Source organism: Hydra viridissima, unplaced genomic scaffold (genome assembly GCF_058129835.1).
Source record: "Hydra viridissima isolate aposymbiotic clone 2 unplaced genomic scaffold, HvirCarnegie_v1 scaffold_13, whole genome shotgun sequence".
Lineage (NCBI taxonomy): Eukaryota > Metazoa > Cnidaria > Hydrozoa > Anthoathecata > Hydridae > Hydra > Hydra viridissima.
The window spans coordinates 11,131,577-11,154,536 of record NW_028324312.1 but is presented as its reverse complement, the minus strand read 5'-3'; the positions used below and the strand labels follow the sequence as shown (position 1 = coordinate 11,154,536).

At 30.8% G+C, this 22,960-nt stretch overlaps 1 protein-coding gene and 2 long non-coding RNA genes across 3 annotated transcripts; all 3 read left to right on the top strand.

Annotated features, from left to right (window-relative positions):
* The first annotated feature begins 1,630 nt into the window (after positions 1-1,630).
* LOC149880496 (uncharacterized) lies at positions 1,631-2,373 on the top strand. Its single transcript, XM_090070062.1, has 2 exons — positions 1,631-1,964; positions 2,183-2,373. Exons 1-2 carry the CDS (start codon positions 1,631-1,633, stop codon positions 2,371-2,373), a joined length of 525 nt encoding a protein of 174 aa, XP_089926188.1.
* Positions 2,374-8,990: 6,617 nt separating this feature from the next.
* LOC149880495 (uncharacterized) lies at positions 8,991-12,228 on the top strand. Its single transcript, XR_016446096.1, has 3 exons — positions 8,991-9,598; positions 10,471-10,508; positions 11,843-12,228. It is a non-coding gene; the product is annotated as an uncharacterized LOC149880495 (long non-coding RNA).
* Positions 12,229-14,161: 1,933 nt separating this feature from the next.
* LOC149880494 (uncharacterized) lies at positions 14,162-15,168 on the top strand. Its single transcript, XR_016446332.1, has 2 exons — positions 14,162-14,503; positions 14,764-15,168. It is a non-coding gene; the product is annotated as an uncharacterized LOC149880494 (long non-coding RNA).
* Positions 15,169-22,960: the final 7,792 nt, after the last annotated feature.

Sequence of the window (22,960 nt, the reverse complement as noted above, 5' to 3'; positions counted from 1 at the left end):
ATTTTAGTCTAATTTAAAATAATAAGAAATCTATTTTTAAAAACGGTACGAATTAACTTAAAGTTGCATTTTAGGCGAAATGGAACATGAAATACTTCATTTCGTTTACATTCGATTACATATTTTGATTCGATTTCATATATCAAAACTTTTAGATGTTTAATAACCTACAAATAAACTCGGTCGAAGGTCATGAGTCTATTCACTAAATAATAAAATGTTTTTTACTTTTAAAAGATTACATGGTTGACTAACAAAAAATGTGTTCGTGACGCTTGAGAAAAAATTTACTGGACAGTTGGAAATAGTCTTAAGAGAGGGTAACACTAAATATTTTAAAATGACTGCAAACTTGAAAATTAATTTTAAAAACTGCAATTATTGATGTGCCTTTTTTTTACTATAATCCTAAACGTTTGTTTAACAGCTTTAAAAAACTCATAAACCTCCAAGTTCATTCAGCTCATATGAAAGCTTTTTTTTGCATTTTTTACTTTTAAAAAGAAAAAAAAAAAATTAAAAGTGACAATAAATCAGAAAAAGCTTCTTTAGACATTTCCTTTAGCCATGGCAATGAATCACATTTTAAAGTCCAGCAAAAATCTATTATCAATTTTCGCATCTAGCTTGCTAAGGGAGCATCCATAAAGTACGTACGCAGGTATGGGGGGAGAGGGGTTACCAAAAAACGTACAAATGCGTACAAGGGTAGGGGTGATGTTCAAGACAGCTAGTACGTACGCGGTTTGACTATCTTTCTCAAGAATTATTCCTAAAACTTGATCTGTATATTAACAAAAAGCAACTAACTTCTCGAATGTAAAAAATCTATATCTTGTTTTTTTCTGACACTGAAAGAAAATAGAAAGCGAGCAATCGTTATTCAATATATAATTTTTTCTTTAGTAACGTCGATTGGACAGTAATGTCGATTGGACATTAAAAGCAAATTTTTTCCGAATTGTTTTTTTTTTTTTTTTATTACGCAACCTGGTTTTTATTTTTTACAATTAAAACGTTACAACAAATTAAATTTTTATTATTCAAGAATGATATTTTATTATGAACTTTTAATAAACAATCTTCTACTTCAAATTATTGTAAAATTAAAAATTTATTTTTTCTGATTATAAAAAATACAATTATTTTTAAAAACAACAATTTTAATAGTAATAGAAACCAATACACTTTATTGCGCAATGTAACTGCGATTAATTTGAATCAAGTTATTTTTTTACGTTCTTCCCTTTAACGACACTGAACCTTTTGATTAAATCGTTTAAGGTTAGCTTCCACTCATCTGTTTTAGCTACGGGAAAGGGAAAGGGATGGGAAAACTAATCACGTGAGCATGCGTAGTTAGTAATTTAATTTGAAAATTACTCACTGCGCATGCTCAAGTGATTAATTTTCCGATCCCTTCTCCTATCCCGTAGCTAAAACGGATGAGTGGAAAGTCACCTTTACTTTTAAATAAACAAAAACTCTTATCTTTTTATTCTAATCACTGAATACAACATTCAGAATTAATTATTATTATTAATAAATTAGAATAAATCAGAATTAATTATTATTATTAATAAATTATTCTAATTGCAACAAAAAAAAAAACTTTTTTTTTTTTCCAAATATGTCGAACGAATTTGTTGGGAATGAGAAAAAGTATCTTCAACTCCTTGAGTTATATAAGAAAGCATATTCAACACTTGAAAAACAAAAGCAGTATCAGCACGCACAGGAGTTGTGGAAAATAGTAAAATATGATCAGTCTTTGTATGAAAAAAAAGTAAATGAATTAAAATTGAAAGCAACAAAGTCAAAAGGATCAATCATGTCATTCTGGGGAAATGCTTTATCACCGCCTTGCAAAAGGAAAAAAGATATCCATCCAGTACCGTCTTCTTCAAATAAAATACAAAGTTTTCCGAACGCAACTACAACGGAACCTGAAAGGATTGAACTTTGTAAGCCACTTTTTGTAATAATTTACAAACTTTTTCTCTCAAGATTTTCTATATATTAAATTCAACCGAATTGGTTATCAAACTACATTGTATAACTATAGCGCAATCGCATAGTTTTATTCATCATAATTAGACAACTCGACCAAGTTCTCTATATCCAATTTCTATAAATGTCAAGTATTTATAATAGTTCATTTTCGGTTTTTTTCCTAATTTAGATTTAAATTCAAACGAGAATGAAAGAGCAAATACGGCGCAAGTTAAAAGTCGGAAGAAAATCTCAGATCTTGAATCACAGCGTTCATCCTTGATAATCGTACGTGGTTCTGGTTTGTCTACTGTAACGAGGAAACAATTAGACACTGTTAAAGAAAGCATAAGAAAAGAAAAAACAAACTTGGACAGATAAATGTTTACAGATATCTCAAGTAGAGCTTATTTAAGAGTATAGAAAGACGTCTTGGCCATAAAAAACCAAACTTTTCAACAGGCAGAAACTTTCAAAACTTTATTGTCAATAAGAATTTCTATTTGAGGATTTGCAAAGTTTACAGAATCCAGGAAACCTTAAGTATAGAAGGTCTTATAATGGAATGAAAGATTTGTGTAATATTTTGTTTTCAGATTGATTCGTGAATCGGAACGATAAAGAAAAAGGAGACAAAAACTTAAAGAGGGCATCGAAGCAGTTTGTCAAAACAACCCTGAGTTATCAAGTGCTTTGAAACAGTTTATGCGAAACCATCTTGGACGCCCACGCCTCGAAATTTATTAAGCAGAGCTTTTTTCAATAATCATAAAAATTTTGCAAAATTCATTAGCAGCAGACGACCGTCGAAGAACAGATTGTCTTTGTAGTGCCTCCACTTTGGATAATCTTCAGAAAGAGCTGACGAAGATAGGCTTCATTTTGAGTAGAAGTGGTTTGTATCTTCGTCTTTACAACGACCTGGAAACACTTCTAAAGGAAAAAAGCATGTAAACACAGTTCCAGTGAAGTTACTACGTCCAGAAAGTTCACTGCGAAAAAGAAATGATGATAGAATGTTTGCCAAATCTTTTATTGATGACATGTTTGAAGTTTGCAAATTGTTTGGACCAAAAACTGAGCTTTTCATGTCCAATGATGATAAAGCCAGGGTACCGTTGGGTCTTACTACTGCAAGCTTTTAAGCGCCTTTGCTGATGCATATAGAATACATGGTCAAACTTATGGATCATGACTTTGTCGTTGGCCTACAGCACAAGTTAATCCCATCGGTGTATGGCATTTGCGAAGTTAACAATAATGGAAATGTATCCTACAGTGGAGACACTTTTATACGCATAAGAAGTGGGAAACACGATACATCGAATGCTTTTACGCTTGCTTTGATGTTAGGGAGCTTTTTGAAACCAAGTTGGTTAGACGTAAGCCAATTATGTTAACGGAGACTGATGGAGCTCAAGATGAGGCACCACGTTTCCCTACAACGTTAGCAACTGCTGTTGATCTCTTCCGCTTGCTGGATTTAGATGTTTTGCTTCATGGTGTGAATGCAGCTGGGCTTTCAGCCTTCAACCCCATTCAAAGAAGAATGGCACCTGTTTCTCGTAATTTGGCTGGAATAGTTCTTCCCCATTATTATTTTGGCAATCACCTTGATTCTTCTGGGAAGACAATCAATCAAGAACTAGAGGTAGAAAACTTCCAAAAAACGGCTGACGATTTATCCCTAGTTTGGAAGTAAACCGTCATCGACGGTTACCTTGTTGATTCCGAGCAGTAACAGTTGGGAAAGCTGTCTGCAAATAGTGAAATATCATGAAAAGTTTTGTTGCTCATCGTTTAAAACAAATTGGCTGAATACCATACCCCAACGTTTCATTCCATTTCCTTCCATTTACGAGTACTGCGAGAATGGTTACAAAGCGATGGAACTGTCTCGATATTTTAAAAACGTATCAAGCCATTCAAACTTTGCATCTCTGGCGCATAGGCTTTAGCTACAAGATATAGATATTCCTACAGAAGGCTTAAAGAACAAAATTATACCATTTGATCTTTATTGTCCTTAATTGGAAAAAAAGCTTTTAAAAGGAATTTGCGACAAATGCAATAAATACTGGCCTAGCGAGGCTGCAATGAAACGGCGCTAGGAAGTACATAAAAAACAAAAGATGAAGATTGAAATAGAAAGTGATTTAAGTGAAATTGAAGAAGTCAGTGAGGAGATTACTAATGAAAGATTAGAAGCAAAGTTTATGCCTATCTTCCATAACATATTTAATTTATTTGTCACCATTTGTGGAAATATAAAAGGCTAAATATAAAATACTCGCATCACGACTCCTTTCGTGATCATTTTTCTTTCCTTATGTTTACAACTGCCCTTTTTTTAGTTAAGTACGAAAAAACTCTAACTAAAAATGTTAATCTTTTTTGTATTTAATGTTTTGAAAACTTTTTTTTTTTTTTTTTTTGGGGGGGGGGGGGGTGGGGGTCGGGGGGTCGGGTCATGTTTTTTAATAAATAACGGGTACGTACGCAGAGGGGAAGGGGTGGTTAAAAGCGCACAAGTGAGTACATTGGGGAGGGGGTATAAAATCATAGGTTTTACTGCGTACGTACTTTATGGACGTCCCCCTAACTCTGTTCTCCAATTACTTAATAATATAGTTCTTTTTGTTGTTTATTTGCACACCCGCATTTAAAAGCGGGAAAAGTAAAGACGTTCGTTCCCGCAATCTAAGTTCTTTACTCTGTGATTAAACTTGTCACAAAAAAGATCAACTGAATATTGGTATGGTTGCTATGGTTCTGATTAAAAGCTCTGGTTATAAATGCTTCTCGTGAGTTTTTCAGAAAAAAAAGAAAACCTCACTGAAAAATTGTAATTTTATTCAAACTATGGTGCGGTCTAATTCGGTTGTTCTATTTCATATTTTATCATTCTACCAAATTTATTTCAGTGCGAAATAATAACGTAAAAACATTTTAACGAAATCTGATCGCAAGTTTCTGAAGTTAGGTCAGGTGTGTTAATTAGGTTACATCGTGAACTGTCTTTAGTCCGTAATGAGAAGCAGCTTGATTACTTTCATTTAAATGTTAATGTAGTTGAGTTTGTTTTAGATTTTTGACGAGTTTATTTAGAATATTAACGAGTTGATGTAGAATGTTAGCGAGACCTAAATATGCATACCTTTGGGGATTTATGATCCTTTTGCTGACAGCATTTACATTGTCAGTAAAAGGAAAAAAAATGATCGGAATGTAGTTTTTCTATTTCAGGATGAGCACAAAATAACAAATTGTAATAAATTATAATAAAGATAATAAATTATTTTTAAGAGAATTTTTTTTTTTAAGCAAAAGCCGCTCAGATCGTAGCCTTTTAAACGTGAGATACCTGGAGGGTTTGCTTTTTTTTCTCGACAAACAATGTTTATAAACGGATAAGGCATTGTGAAAATATCGCTTGCAACTAGAAATACCGATATTTCCTCGTTTTCCAAGAAAATTTAAAATAAAAGCAAAATAAATTTTTTGGAAAATTTACTTTGTTTTTCTAAAAAAAAGTTGTTGATAAAATGGAGGTCTGAGACTTTTTCTTTAGGACTTATGTTTTAAGATTTTATTTCTCTATTTAAAGTGCGAGTCTATTTTTTCATAATTCGTATTTTAAGTGCATTTTACGTACATGAATCCTTCTGTACATTATGTCATGCCATTAACTACCACAAAAAGTTGACTGCTAATTAAGTTTTTTATGTATGACCCATCACTAGCCAACCTACCGAATTCCATTAGAAGACGACGATACAATTTTTAGCACAAAACCGAAGTTTATCGACGGAAGAATATTTTTACTTTGTAAAAGTTTTCTATTGGCCGAAATAAAAATGTTAAAACTAACATTTCGAATGAAAAGCTAACACTTTAATACTTGCCCTCTTTAGAGAAAAAATTGTCTGAAAGAATCATTTTCTCGATAAAGTCCTTGCGAACTTTTGATTACATTTTGAACGTAACATTTTCGCGCCCAAGCTGTTACCGCTTTTTTTTCTTATCAAATCAACTTTTCATGTTTCTTTTCTTATCAAATCATCTTTTCACGTATCTTTTTTAAAATAGTTTTAAATTTTGGGAGTTTCTTCTTCAATCGCAGTTTCGTCTTTTGTAAGAGTTTTTTTTTCCGGGTGTGATTGCGTTATGTAAATGGGACCTTCGTTTGACGTCGGAAAAAGATAACTGAAGTAAATGCAGTTCTGTTTTTTGTTATCAAACACAATCAAAATTTACAAATATTTTGTAACTCGAAAATCGAAATATTTTGGTCATCTTGTTTTTCGAGTTACAAAACTCGAAATGCGAGATGACCAAAATCTCGTTTTTCAAAATCTTGCGTGTTCTCACCTGTAGTTGTACTCTCGCAATCAAGTATATGTTAGGATAGAAGATACCGCATTTTGTTCTTAAGTTATGCGATTTGAATGCAGTATGTAGCATTAAACTTTTTTTGTTGAAAAGCTGGTAAAAATGATACCTTAAAGGATACCTTAAAGAGAATTCGAAATCAAGCAATTGAATACGGCTTACTCTGTGCATGTTTCTTAATAGTTACTCATGTCAGATTATGCTGAACGTTATGGAGCCAAAGAAGTTAACTTCTTGTTTTACCAGCTTGCTTTGATATTTAAGCTCCACTCGGGTGATTTAAGGCATGCCTGGCTCTAATCAGTGTTTGGTTACATCACTAAACATTTCCTCTGATCATAACTTTGTTTGGCAGATAATTTACTAAGATGAACGTTACCAGGAAAAAGTTGTTAAAAATAAAAATAACAACTTTTTATGACGTGATGGGTTATGACGGATTTTGTCTTATCTGAAAAAAGGGGTGTATCTTTAAAAACAAACAAAATAATCTTTTAAGCATAACTTTTTCAGTAATTTTCAGTCTAGTACACTTTGATAACTGCTATTATCCATTAGTACAAACTATCGGCGTCGCCCCTAACACGACTAAAAAGTGCGAACTTATTTAACGACACGTTGAGATTTAAAATCGATTTTTTGTCGGGTGAAACCATGTGATCAAATTGCAATTTTTACTTGACATCATTAGGTTGTAATCAAATAACAAGTGTTAAAAAGCTAATAAAGAGGTAATAACTTTGGGAAATGAGTCTCTTCTGCCGTTGGTAAAAAAATTATATAATGACCAGGAAATAAAAACATCAGTAACAAACAAACAATCTTGCATAGCCAGTCTTTTAAGATTGCTTGTTGACCTGTGTTTAAGAGATTTAAACTGCCATATGAACTTTTAGATTTTTAAATATTTTGTTGTTGTTTCAAGCAAAGCAAAAATCATTTTTTAGTTTGAAAGTTTGACATGAAAGTATGTTAAACTAGTTTTCTTGTTGCTTTGTTTATCTTTTTGTTTTTGGTCTTTACTTAGAAATGAATTTAATAATTCACTTAAATCTTTTCTAATTTTTATGCTTCGTGTTCTGTGTAATACACTTGGTATATTTTAATACACTATATCTTAAAACCTTAAGGATATAAAAACTTGCAGGTACATGTATGTATGTATGTATGTATGTATGTATGTATGTATGTATGTATGTATGTATGTATGTATGTATGTATGTATGTATGTATGTATGTATGTATGTATGTATGTATGTATGTATGTATGTATGTATGTATGTATGTATGTATGTATGTATGTATGTATGTATGTATGTATGTATGTATGTATGTATGTATGTATGTATGTATGTATGTATGTATGTATGTATGTATTCTAACGGTGGATTGGGAACTTGCACAAAGTTAGACTATAGCCAGTTACATTGCAATTTTTGACTAATGATATTTTTAAATAATTTTCACACACTTTTGTGATAAGGGTCCATGTAGTTGGCAAACAGGTAGAAAATTTGTTTGGAATTCTTTGCAACTTTAAGCAAACCTTGAAGGCAAGTAGCACCCTGTGTAAAATTCGCGGGCACTAAACAAAGAAAATAAACATATTGGCAATTTACTATGTCGCTTTTCGGCATCGGTTTTATGAGGAGTCAGGTCATCTGGATCTGAACATGGTATTGGATTTTATTTTTCTCGTTCACTTCCTTCTTCGTTTTCAATATCAATATCGCCTAGACCTTGTGATGACAGAGCACATGACTGGCTAGCAAACGTTTTCGAATTGAAGACTCCACGGGAAGAAACGGCAGGGTCACATTTTGAAAGTTTCGACTTTTTACACTTTCTAGCTTTACTAACCATAATAGCATATTTTGTATTTGAATTCAAATCAAATAAACGATTTGATGCATATCTAAAGTTTTTCTAAATTTTCCCAAAACTTCGAAACTTATAAAAGTTTAAAAGAAAAAAGAAAAATATCAGCATAAATATAAACCTGGGTCGACCTTCAGCCTACTTGTATAAAAGGCAAGTGACAAACGCCCCTTTGAAGACTTATTTAGGCTTAAATTAGGATAATCTGCTATACTTTTCCTGTTTCTACCGCGTAAACTTCCAATTTCGCAAAAAAAAAAAAAAAAAAAAAAAGTAAACAAAATTGAAGAGGTTTCCTACATTTAAATTCGAACCTTAGAACGTGGCTAATTTGTTTGAGTGTTTTTACATGAAAACTAAAGTTTTATGAGGCCTAAAAGAAATCCATCATTTTTTTTAAAAAAAAAAAAGGATAAAGATTTTTGTTGCCAGTTTCTTCACTTTAAGTCGAAAAAAGATCAGAAAATCTAGAATCAAATACAGAAAATCTAGTGAAATCTCCTACTTTTTCCATAAGAAAAGTTTGGTTGGTGAAACAAGAAAAGGATTTTCTGAGCAGTATTTTCAAAAATCATGGAATATTTTGGAACCTCATGTTCAATAAGAACATACACTTTATAAAAGGTAAATATAAACATTCATATTTTATAAAGATAATACTTTGTTTTTATCGATTACAAAGGTATATTCAAATAAACAGCATTTAAAGTATAGTGATCATGATACTGTCAGTAGGTTCGGATAAAATTTTGATAAAACTGTTGTTTTTTGTGAGACAAACTAGTGTAAAATACACTTTAACAAAAGCTTTTGTGTCTTTGACCAATAATTTTTTTGTTCAACTGTTATTCCGCTTTTTTACGTAAAACGTTCTCTGAAGAAATAAAACAAAAAAGTATCAATAGTTTCTTTACAGTTTTGAGGCCTTGTGACCGTTTGGTAAAAAGAAACTCCACAAAGCTTATAAAATGCATTGAATAGATGCTATGATTTGCTTTGAATCAAGTGAAACTAGCGTTTTGGATATAGATAACTTTGAAGATTGAACTTATCGGTGAACAGAACACAAACCAAAACCATGCTCTTTCCGCGTTGTCTTTCTCTTCTCTTTACTTAGGTTAGTGTTTTCAAATAGCTTGACTTGGCTTTGTACCTCGTTTTTTTTTTAAACCTCGATTTTTTTTAGCACCCCCTTTTTATTTATTAACCGCCGTCGTTATTTGTTGATACACGTTTCTGAATGGTTTCTTGGTTGTCTTTGCTTACATTGCATTTTCTTTAATTAGCTGCACTTTTGACAGTTTTTTCTATTAACAAACCGCAGTTCAAAAAGTAGGTATGTGCGTATCTGCGATTTACGGCACCGATTTTAAAGTTAAAATCTGTGACCATTTTTTCACCGCGTGCTAGAGGTAGGTGTCGTAAGGATGGATTTTTCTCGTCTTTTTTTTAGAATTTTATATTGACTTAGATAATATTTTAAAGTGTTGTAAGTTTGTTGCAATTTGTTGTTTTTTTTGCAGTTACTAACGTTTTTAGTGATCTCATTGCTATTGAAAACTTCATTCCTGTTCTGGAAGTGAATTGACATTGAAGGGATGATGGGTTTTTTTTCTAACTTTTGAATCAATTTTCTATATCTATTTTCTATGTACCTGCCAAATTTTATTAAAAAATAATGACACGCTCATATTCTATTTTTGCACGCAGTAAAGGTACCAAATATTATTCTGTTGGACAGGTTGGGGGGGGGGGAAATTCAAGATTATGAACATTTTGTATATTTGACTTTTTTATTCATTAAAAAATTGTTTTTTTAGAAAAATGAAACTTTATTTAAAATATTGGTGATTTTTTAAAAGTATTCAAAACATGATTTACACACAAAAACACACACACACAAAATTTCTGTTATTAGTTGAATAAAAATATAATCGAGGCAAAGTAATGCGTTAAAAACTAAACAATGAAGTTCTATTATAAAACCACCGTAAGCCGAACGCTAATTTTTTAAGTTGGTTGCAGTTTTCTTAAGCATTCCTTATAATGAATTTTTGTCACTTAAATGGGCATAACTTTTAGTAGAATCATTAGTTTTTTATGAAATTTTCACCATCGTTATACCAATTGAAAGCTCTTTACAATGATGTAAAATAATTAAATAGCTGAATAGTTTAAAAATTTTGCACACATACCTACAAAAAGTAGGTCGGAAGACACGTCAAAGAACAAACATGTACTTTCAAGTAAAACTTTTATAATATTTTCGTTTCCTCTGAAAACTTACTTCTTTTATGCTTGTCATATAAAAAGGAATGTTGCAGAAAGTTTTTTTAGTTTCTTCAATTAACCTACATCATTATACACTTTTTTGATCTTTCGGTCATTGGACTTATCTGTAAAAGTTAGTGGAGATAAAAAGTCTGAGTTTGCTTTTTGTCATAGTTTAACAACGTCCAATTTAGTTTCCTCAGCCAAATCGTCCGAGGGATAGATTTTCTCTTCTGATAACTCTTTAATCAGTTAAGCTTTTTAAAAGAACAGCACAAGTAGTTGGTAGTTCAGATGCCATAAAGTGTCTTCCTTTCCCTTCTCTTTTTCCATTTGGAAATAAAATATTATCATTGTGTTATTTACGAATATTACTAGTTTTATTAACAATGTAACATCAATGTTTCTTTAAATTAGAAAACAATAACAATGTTATGAAAATAATATATTATTAAGTTGTTCATAATAAACCTTAACGCCTAGAATTGTATAAATCAAAATTGGCTGTTTTGTTTTTTTTTATAGCAGCTTAAATTAATTAAAAACATCTGCAATTATTTCCATGTTCATAATACAAAAGAAGTTTGTCTTTATAATTTTTTTCTTTAATATTAGTAAGAATTTTTTTTTGAAATAACAGTCATAAATTTTGTTTTAAAGCAATTATTCATAATCACATGTTTCACAAGAGTACCATGTTTTATAGCTTATTTGCTTGTCTGACTATATTTGAAGTATTTTTTAGCATCTATAATTAACAAAAACAACATTTTTTAAAAGCAAAAACCCAGGTTGGCAAAGTTTTACTTTTTAGAAGCCATGTCATAAGGTTAGTTTATTAAAGATGGCAAATAAATGCGATTTGTCGTATGTTTGCACTTTCAACTTCCGACAAGAGTACTATATAATGTCTTTGAGGTCTATATTATCATAACATTCTTAATCAGCATTAAGTTCTCTATCATCAATCAAAAAAATAAGGGGAAAAAGTGTAGTAGCACTAGTCATCCTATATATCTCACTGTCAAATACCATGATCCCATTAATGACATCATCAGTCACATTATGGACAGGCCTTCCATGTGCTGACATGTGCAACAACAACATGATGACCTCATCAATAAAGTTTATTTAGCCACTGTTTTTTTTGCTTGTCTACTTGATCTAAGTAAGAGTGTGTCACAAGCAGATTTTTAGCCAAATATTTGAGTTTCTGCAAACAATCTTGTCCTTTTCTTTTAATTACCTCATACTTTGTTAAAAAAAACTTAATCATTTTAAGTAAAATTTTAAATTCTTTTTCTTTTAGTCATGCTTTAAAATGGATGCCGCTACATAAGATATTCACCAGACACAAAAACACCAAATAATCAGCCAGAAGGTACAAGTTTCCATAGAATAGGAGAGACTGAAAACTGCAGTCAGTTATCAAATGAGGTTACGAATTCACCAAATGTAAAAACACCAAATAATCAGCCAGAAGGTACAAGTCTCCATAGAATAGGAGAGACTGAAAACTGCAGTCAATTATCAAATGAGGTTACGATTGTTTGCTCTAAGATGAGAAAGGAAAACCTAATTTGCTGCAGTGAGGATATTTTAACTGTCTTGCTTCTATCAGATCAGCAGCAAATTAATACCGTTGATTGTGGTCTGTATGGGTTAAAGTTTGCAGCATAACTTCGAATCTCAATCATCTTGACATTTCTTAAAATTACTGGTATTTAGAACAAGCATAAAGAAATAAATTTGTGACTTCTATTCTGACAAATACTTGCAATAATTGTTAGATCCATTTGCTATTGACCTTTAAAAAAAGGCCTTTTCTTAAATGATCTCTTCAGCCAGTGACTATGGGTTTTGCCTTGATAACTATTTATATTCTGTATTTTTTACCTCACTGATAGCGCTATGAACACTCCAAATAATACGAGTTCGGATGAAATAAATTTAAACATCAGTTTATCTACAGAGAATAAGATGAGGACGAAAGGTAAACGAATACTGATGTACTGGCAATTTCCTTTAGTTTGAGTAACGATTTCAAGCGAGGACCGTTATTGTCAATGCGAACAAACGTTGCTTTGTAACAAAACTAATCTGAATGGTTTCTGTTAATTTTAAACCTTTATTTTAAGTCACTATTTTGTATTTTCCTTTCTCCTGTAATGATGGTGCATTACAACAACAAGTAGCACAGTTTTCTTGGTGTAAAGCCTGATATTACTACAACGCATGATATGTTTATTCCAAGTTTCCAGAGCAGATTTTTTCCAATGACTTTTATGAAAACATTTTAAAAGAGATTTCACCCTTTCCTTTGGAAAACCTCAGGTTGATACATACTTTTACTTGTGAGTTACTTTCAGTAACTTACAAGTACAAGTTTTATTTACAAGTTTCAGTTCCTTACAAGCACATGCTGTACTTGTAAGGAACTTTTAGTTAAAACAAAAATCGTTGAAAGATTTGTAACTATAGCTGAATGGATGGTACATTTGAAAGCAGCAAAGAAGTTTTCCATTATTATGACAAAAGTTTTCAACAAAATTTATGCTGATTGAGACTATTGTAGCAATCACCATTTATTACACGCAGAATTTACAACTGCCGCAAATTTCGGGTAGTATTTTATTAACGCCAAATCGGTGAAAGTGGCTTCGGCATACTTTAAACTGTAACAGCAACAATTCCTCTTTATTTTTGTACCATGAAGGAATTGGAACAAAAGTACCAATTAAAGTATGTTCTTTTATTTGGACCTATCACCATAAAAAAATCATATTATTTTCTGATGGATATTGGGCGCTAAATAAAAATCACACTTTAGTTAGATAGCTTATAGTCATGGATTGAAAAGTGTCAGACAATCCGCCAATACTCTCTTTTGCAAGGTCGTTTATTCTTGCTTTACGTCAGGCCTTTTGTTGTAAAAAAAAAAAATAATAGTAACAATAACAGATTGAATTTACACAACGAACTGCAGAATAAATAAAAAGTTCCTCGAAAAATCAAAAGTTTGAAGTTGTCCTGGTTGAAATCATAGTTTTAAAGTCAACAAAAGCAGTTGGCCCCAACATTATGAAGAAGATCAGAAACATATGATTAACGTTTCTTAGTAACAATATGAAGTAGAAAGCCTCCGGGATAGTGGCAAAGCATTTTATTGACGGTCTACCAACAAGTATATTTCGACTCACAAACAATTCAACTAAGCTAATTAAGCTCCTCAACGCAAGTGCCAACCCTAATTGGCCTAATATCAACCCTAATAACCTGTAAGTAGATTTCAATTATACAGGCAGTGCTGTATGATTCAGACTTGTTTTTTTTTATTTTTAACAAAGTTAATATAAAGTTTTTAATTAGAACTTTCTTGTGACACGTTGAGCGTCTGGATGTAATTTAAAAATTCGAGATCAAAGAATAACATCCTAAAATAGCTTAAAAAGTTTTTATTCTCGAACGAAGAAATATATTTGCTTTTATTTTTATTTTTTTTTTTTGTTTTAGAATTATTTTTAAATTTTATAAACGAGAACTAATTTTTTTCAAAAACTCGTTTTTATTTGTATGGTAAATAAAACCTCTGATTCCTTCTTGTAATTTCGCACATTTTTTATATGATTCATCAAGCAAATTTTATACAGAGTGAGCCAAAAGTTGTTATACGATATCAATTAGTAAAAAAAACAATTCGCTAATTGAACTGCTTTACAATGTGCTCCGACAAAAGATCTGAATATTAAAACAAATATTTGTTAAAATATCCAGTTTCAATCCAAAGCCAATGGAAGAGACATTATTTTGTAAGAAGAACCATTGACTGAAGAGAATGTTAACCTTTGGGACAATTTAGTTAAACCAACGAATTATATGAATAAAGAATTACTTACAAGACAAACTTATACAGGGTTTACAGGATTAGGAGATGAAAATGAACCATTCACTGAAACAGGCTTTGACTCTGGTTTGTAGGATTCTATTAAAAGAATAACCGATTTTTCACGTTTTCATTGGAGTCATCACTTGCATTTCGATTCTCCAAAAAGATGTTGTTCCGAATTATTTTAATCCAACTTTATGGATTATATTTATGATTAAAATTTTCCATTTTTTAAAAGTATTTTTAATAGAAAACCAACAACTATTGATACTGCTCTTAAAATAATAAATAGAGTTTACAAACAATTCGATTATTTATCAAGTTTTTTTAACTCCCATTTGTAGATATTTTAAATTTGAAAGAGAGACTTAAAGTAGCTCGTAATTGGACACCTTACGAAGATAAAGATGTTGATGTTATACCAAGAAGAGAACTAGAATGTTAACGTTTGATGAAAGACATTGTACACAATTTTGCTTTGCAGGAGAAAAGTTTTCCCTGAACAAAGAAAGCTGAGACTGCCATGGAATTACAGACTTTGGCATGTTTTCTTTGTAGATCCTCACTCTGTAGAAACCATGTCAACGTTAATGACAATTGAACTGGTATTAACTGCGAGCATTACGCTTTTAAATTGTTCTCCTCTGTTAAAGGTTCCTCTGTTAAAGGTTCCTCGCTTTGCCAAGTGCCGAACGGTGCTTTGTCAAACTCTTTTTTTTCTACGTAGTAATATATCCAGTCGCAAATAATGTTGTAGTATTTTACTGTAATATTTCGTTGTTCTCTCGTTAATTTGTCTGTAAAATCTGGTTTAACTTTAATTTCTGGTGTATTTAAAAGTTTCTCTCTTGTTATTACCATGGCGTTCTTTACAGGCCTTTTCATCGCGCAACCGGATTTTTTTGTGGGCGCCTACTTTTTTACGACAAAAAAATATAACTTTAATAAACTAATTTTAAAATAAGAAACTAAAAAGTATTTTGAATGTTAACCGAATAATTTTTTAATGGATGAAATAAAAAAAAAAACGAGTAACTTGTGCAATGAACACTATAAATAAAATGCATTGAAATAATTTTTAATTCAAAATTTTACGCATTTACATAATTATAGTTTCACCTATATTTACATATATTTACATAAATTTACATATATTTACATATATTTACATATATTTACATATATTTACATATATTTACATATATTTACATATATTTACATATATTTACATATATTTACATATATTTACACATATTTACACATATTTACATATATTTACATATATTTACATATATTTACATATATTTACATATATTTACATATATTTGCTTTAATTGTCTGACACACAAAAATGATATTTTCTTTTAATTATTAGAAAATGTTACTGAACCAAACAGAGAATATCAAATGAATTTTTTGTTTAAAATTAGGAAAAAATTTAAAAGCGGCAGCACAACTAGATGAAACGCTATGGTTATAAAACATTCATCATCGTCGTCAGGCATTGAAATAACGTTTCGGAAGACAGCTTTCTTTTATATAGCATATTAGTGAATGTAGTTCTTTCAGAAAGTCACTATACATATAGGACCAAACAAAAACAAATCTATATATGGTCTTTTGTATCCCGATCCCACGCGTCAGACCAAGTTCAGACCAATAGCAAAAGGCGCCGCCCTACCAATAGGCTTTGGTCAGAAGGGCCAGTTCTAGAATACAAAAGGTTGACAATATACTTATAAAGTTGGCAGAACACTAGCTCTTCTCGAAATATTTAGTACGCTTGATTTAATTCGACCACTTGCTGATATTCGAAGGAGAAATCCTTTTTCTGTCTACCAAATGAAAAGATTAAGCATCTTCCTAACAATCCACAATCTTCACCAGCTGTGGCAGTTGTACCAATGGCTTCTGCCTAGAACCAGTGTGCTTAGATGATTAAAGCCAAGGACCTTCAAAATATGTTCAGCAATATGCCTGCCATTGACATGGCGTTTTATCTTAATGTCAAAAATATTTGTTTTATGTTTGTTATGTTCTTAAATGTGCTTCTTATTAAAGTTGTTGTTTTTAATGAATTCATCAGATTGCTTGCCTTGCTGAATTTAATATTTGAAATTCATTTCTCTGTGAAATATATTTTGGATCTTCTGTTCTTGGAACTTATTTTAAGTTTTATTTTATTGCAAAAAAATGCATACTTTAGATAATTCATGTTTTATAATACACATATATTGTTCTATCTCCAAATCAGGGTGTGGTAATTCAGACACAAGCTCACTAAATCTTTTGAATTATTTACTTTTGAATTGTGGTAGCAAGTATGGAAAATTGATATGAATCTGTTTTGTTTACGTTTTTTTGAAAAAGTCGTCTGCAGATCATTTTAAAACTTTGAATTTGATTTTCTCAGTTCGGAAAAACATGGAGTTAGAACAAAATAGTTCTAACCTTGCGATATTAATAGCTTACGGGTAGTTCAATAGATTTTTTCAATTATAATTTTGTCGAAAATGTTTTGTGATTCGAATTGACGTTTTAAATTTTTTTCTTTTCAAAGAGTATGGAAAATAAAAGGATATATATTTTGTATTTTCCACTTCACTAAACTTGTCTTCAATCTTTGATCAAAGAATCGTAAGTTTATTCTTTTTTCTCAAACAAAAACGATTAAAAATTAACAAGTTACAGTTTATGATTGATAACAAACGCTTGATAACTCATGATTGATAACACAGGGCTGCGTTTGAAAAAATATTTTCTGTTCCTGGGGGTTTTTTAGGTAATTCCTAATGAAATTGGTCTCCTAAACCCGAATATGACATTCATTTTGCTCAATCAGGTCAGGTTATTGAAACACTGCACACCTAATTTTTTTAAGAAAAACGTAATTTTCAAGAAATCTCTAATTTTCATTCTAGTAATGTAATACATTGCAATAATTGATTGTGAACTGAAAAAAGGCTCAATTTCACTCCTTTATAAACTTTAAACTTAAAAACAACTTATAAAGTAACCGAATACTGTAAAGAAAAAATCTATTTCCCACTTAGAAAATTTATTTCCCATTAAAAGCCCCAAGTGCCTCTATTAAGCCTTTTACATCATTGCAATATGCCAACGAGCTAGAAGAATCAACTTCAAAGAAGTTTGAAACTTTTCTTCTCTGTTTCTATATCAATGGAAGGTAATTTCTTTAAAGAGTAGATTGCTCTCACTAAGACGGGAACCAAGAAGTTTTGCATTCTCTTTAGAAAGACCAATATCTTTGGTCAAGTTATTTAATTAACTTTGAGTGAGTGGTCTTGGCAAAGTCATGCTAGACGTTGGCTCATATGTCACAGATATGTCAGTGTCTTTCACTTTTACACCTTCCATATCCCCTTCAAGTTCATCTTTCTCAGGTGGAGAAGGAACTGGAAATCCTGGACCATGTAGTACTGGCTTATTGGCAGAAGGAATATCAAGATAGACCACCTTGTGTTTGTTTTTCTTATTGACACCTGAAATAATTCACATATTTTATTTCAGATTTTTATCCACTTTTCTATACAATTTAAAGAATATTTTCGTTGAATTTCAACACAACTTTTATAAACAATTCAAACTTCATTAGACTATAAAAAAAAAACTATGTTTGGAATAGTTAAATATTGTTCTTTTAAAAATCTTACCTTGAAGATTGGTCATACAAAAATAGCAGTCTGTAGTATGGTCCTTGCTTTCTCTCCATACCATCGGTACACCAAATGGCATACAGTTTGCTGTGCCCTCATTCCAGCGCCTTAAGGCTACGACACAGGCTTTGCAGCTTATATATGTGGGGCAAGGCTTTTGTCTTGATTCCCAAGCCTTTTTCTGAACTATGCACTGTAAAGGGACTTTACTATCGTAGTTATAGTGCATTGCTGGTAGTTATGGTATATTGCAGAATCTGTCGGGACTATTTTTACATTTTCAATTCATTTTTATGAAATAAATTTTATTTATCTCGTATATTAGCCTGTAAAAAAATTGACAATTATAAATAAAACTTTTTAAATATACTTAAGATACTGTTTATAGATATGTTAATACACAACTGTTACCTGGGAATTGTGATAAAATGGACACTCAGCTGTTATATGCGGTAAAGAGCCCTAAGTCTGTATCTTAAAACTAGACCTGATTGACAAATTTGAATCCTAGATTCGGATTGAGAAGGTGAATTTCATTGAGAATCACCTAAGAGAACCCTAGGAACATTTTTGACGCAGACCAGTGTAATTAACGATTGAATATCACTTTACAGTAAATATTTCATAAACTAGTGAAAACCACCTGATAGAGTACCTGCTTATTTACTTCAACATAACACCTGAGTCCTTAAACTCATTTACCTTGAAAATATTTGCGACGTATTCAGAAGGGTTTTGTGATGTCAAGTCGTTGGAACGTTTAAAGAGACCCTAACTGCCACGAGAACAAGTTCGATTACATTGATGTTAGTTAAATATTCTTTAGTTTTTCAACTTGAAACGGATATTCGATTTCTCACTAAAATCTTTGTTAGCTAAAACATTTTCACAAATATATTTACGACCCTTGCATATTTGCTGACTTATGATTGAGAAAAAATTACTCGAATTCTTTCCATCGATGATTCAGTAATCGAAAATTTAAATGAAGAATTTGAAACTATGCGAGAACAAACTATTCAAATTCTTAACCAATTTTGTAAGGATACCACCCAAAAAATGGCGAGATATGGATAATCACAGGATACTGGAGTTGTAGAGGTTCAATAGACAGGTAAGTACGGACAATATTGCCCGTTAAATGCTCGTACATCTAGCATAACTTGTTCAAGTTCTTGCCTATGCCTGTAAACTTTTACGACCATATAGTTCCTTTTATCCAATACCTTTGGGATACCTGTATACGCTCGTTAAAAGACTACATCAAAAGATATTTCAGTTGTTTTTCAAATTAAGTTTATATATTCAATGAGACACACTTATACACAAACATTGAATTATTTTTTCAGAATTTTCACAATTTTCTAGAACACACACACACAAGACCCGCATCCGTACCCGTAAACATCAAGTATCCTATGACTAGATGTGGAATGCGGATTACTTTTTTATAAACGAAAGGGACTTGGTCAGTGAATACGAACGAAGAAAGTATTTTGCGCTTAGAAGTTTTCATGCCGCCCCTCATGCGAATTTCTCCGGCTTACTGTAGTAAACAATCATTCAGCTCGCATTAATTAAAATAAATTATGATGAACTACGATGAATTAAAATAAATTATGATGAATTACGATGAGCTAAAATGAAATTTATGATGAACTTGTGATTTACGATGAAAATTATGATGAACCACGATGAAGGGTGATATAAAAGAAAGTGACCTAGCATTTTTAAGAGTGAAAAGAGAAAAAAATTGAAGTGATGACGTAATTATACCTTTATAAATTGGATGCTGTATTCTACTAGTTATCAATAATAATTTTTCAAAATATTTGCTAAAAACCTTTTTCATTTAATTCAGCTTTTAATAAATAAAAAAATTTAGTTATAAAAATTTCGCATTCTTATTTAAGTTTTAACTACCTATTTAAACCATGTGAGAGGTCAAAACTTACCTTTACTTTCTTGAACGATCTGTGATCAAAATATTTACCACTGTTGACTGCCAGACTATAAATTTGTAGAAAAGGAAAGCTTTTTGTAACTTGTTTTATTAGAAACTAAAAAGTGGAAAAACCACCCAAAGATTTTCCAGGTATTAAATTTTTTTAGTAACATGCAGTGATTACACTACTTTTTCTGAATATAATAATTCTTTGAAATGTTTCTGAGATGCATATAAAACTATACATAAACTAGAGATTATTACAAACTTTTGAAATATGCTTTTAAGTTTCATAAACAAATGTTTTTATATAATTTAATGGCCAACATTTGAGTCAGAAAAAAAAAACATTTTAATGGTTTTTAAAAGGTAAATGAAGGTAAAAAAAAAAAGGTAAACAAAAGAAAAACAAGAAAAATGATTAAAAGAAAAAGAAAAATACCTCAATGACACATGGCACTCCAGTAGTATAGAACCCATTACATTTTTTTATTTTCTAAAATAAAAAAAAAGAAGAATTAATGAAAAAATTCAAATGCATTAATATATTTAAAAAAAGACAAAACAAATAAACCAGATTTAACATGACAAACCTTCTCCTAATAGTTATAAGTATTCTCAACTCTACACAAGTATCATATGTAAACATAATTCTGGTGAAGAGTACATATATACATAATTTTTTTTTTTAAATAAATTTTCTTTATTTTGCAAAGTATATTGAAAATAAATGATCTACTCATTTTTTTATTTTTTCCTTTTTTTTTTTTTTTTTTTTTTTTTTTCACATTTTTTATTTTAGAAAGAAAATAGCAAAGAAATAAAAAAACAACTGCACAAAATATTCAAAAATTGTATCGATGATAACAAAATCCCAAATAGTTCTCTAACGTATATGTTTTACTTTAGGTAAACGAGAATCGCTTAGTTTTTTGGAACAGTTTTTGGAGGAAATTCCATATAAAAACTCGAACCAGACCTTATCAATGAACGGATGAAATTTTTAGATAAAAAGAATGTTTAAAACTTATTAATATTTTATAATTATAGTTATAATTTGGAACCAAATTTACAAATGAACGGACGAACACTTTAAATAAAAATAATGGCCGTTTAAAAGATTATACATTTTATTATCATAATTATATTTTATTATCATAATTATATTTTTGCCTTCTTGCAATTCTTGATTATACACTGTTATCATGAAATCTAATACTGCCAACCTAGCTGACCCAAAAATGCCACTTATATGGGGTGATAGTGTACACATCCCAGGGTCACCTAGTGCAAATTTTGAAATCTTTTAGGTACGTCTGCGGGAAAAAAGTGACTTTGAAGTTGCAAAAATGGAGAAAATTTACCTTAATTTTTGACATAACAAAACTGCTATAAAATCCATACAATTAATCATAGACCAATAAAATTTAGTGGAAATGTAGCCTATGCCATTACCAAGATTTGGGTTAAATTTTATCCCAATCCCTGCAGTGTAACAAAAGTTAAGGTAGTTTTAGTGTTGATTTTTTGTTGATTTTTTCACTTCCAGTGCAAAATATTTCTGATTATAGCCTATTACAAGCCTCCTGGCCATTATGTGGGTAACACATGTGCTCTAGTTGAATATACCAAAAACATTATAAATTCAGGATTTTCATGTTCTTATCAAAATTTTTGGTTTCGGGGGTCAAAAATCTTGTTCTTGAATAAGCCCTTTTTACAGCATATGCACCTTTTTCTATATAAAACCTTATATGACACTGCTATTAGTACCCTATATGCATTCTTCTAACTAAACTTCTAAATTTTAACTAAATTTAACTAACTAAATTAGTGTCCCATAAGCATTCGTTAGCTAAACCTAAATTTTAAACTAAATTTTAACAGATTTTTTGATGAAAATTATAAAAAATCTTGACATTTTTTACTCTTGTAAATTTGCGCTTATTCTACACATGGATTTAGCCCTGAGGATTTGTGAGCAAAGCAAAGAAATGTGTTGAAAACCTTTCGCATGTGATTTTTAAACTGGTAAACATGTTAAAAATCGCTCCGCCATTTCTTTCAAGTCTTTCTTTCGCAGTTTCATAGGCAAACGATGAATCCAAGTCCTTCGATTGCTTTTAATGCGTCTCCACATAAATATTGACGTAACTGAAGTAATTTATATTCAGCTGTCGTTGGACCTTGGCTGATACATGCGTTGAATAAAGTTTTCCAATTTTCGTAGCTTTTTTTATCGCCATTAAATATTGGTATAGAAACGCATTTTAGTTGTTTCCATAAATCCTGTCCAATATTTGGAGTCTTTTCATCTAAATCATTTGTTAAATTTTTTATGGTACGCAGGCTATGTGTAGATTTGATTGCTTCATATTCGCTATTATCTTTTTCTTCGTCCTTCAATTTTTGAATATTTGACCATTGATTGCGTTGTTTCTTTTCCGTTGCCAGTGTAGGTTTACGATCCATCCATTTGTCAAAATTAGATCTTTCACTTCCATTGTACAATATCCATCTATTTACATGGTCCATCGCTTCCGTGAACTCGCCATTTATTCTTTCAATTTCATGATTGAGTTTTTCTAAATCTTCTTTTGATTCCAGAAACTCGTATTTTTTTGATAAATCAACCATCATCTCGAGAACATCGTTTTGTGTCTTTGTTAATCAATGAGTTAAATCGTTTTTACATGTGGGATCGTCGTTTCCAAGAAACTGAATAACTTGATGTTTAGTTTGCGTAAACTTAGATTTTAAAATCATTTTCTTCCTGTTTAATGCTGATACTTCACTTTGGACGATTAGTTGATCTTCTGGTTCGTTATTTTCTGGTTTCTTCTTTTTACCATTCTTCTGTTGTGAAGAAAACTATCCTCTGCGACCAACTATGATCCGAAGGTGATTACGAATAATATC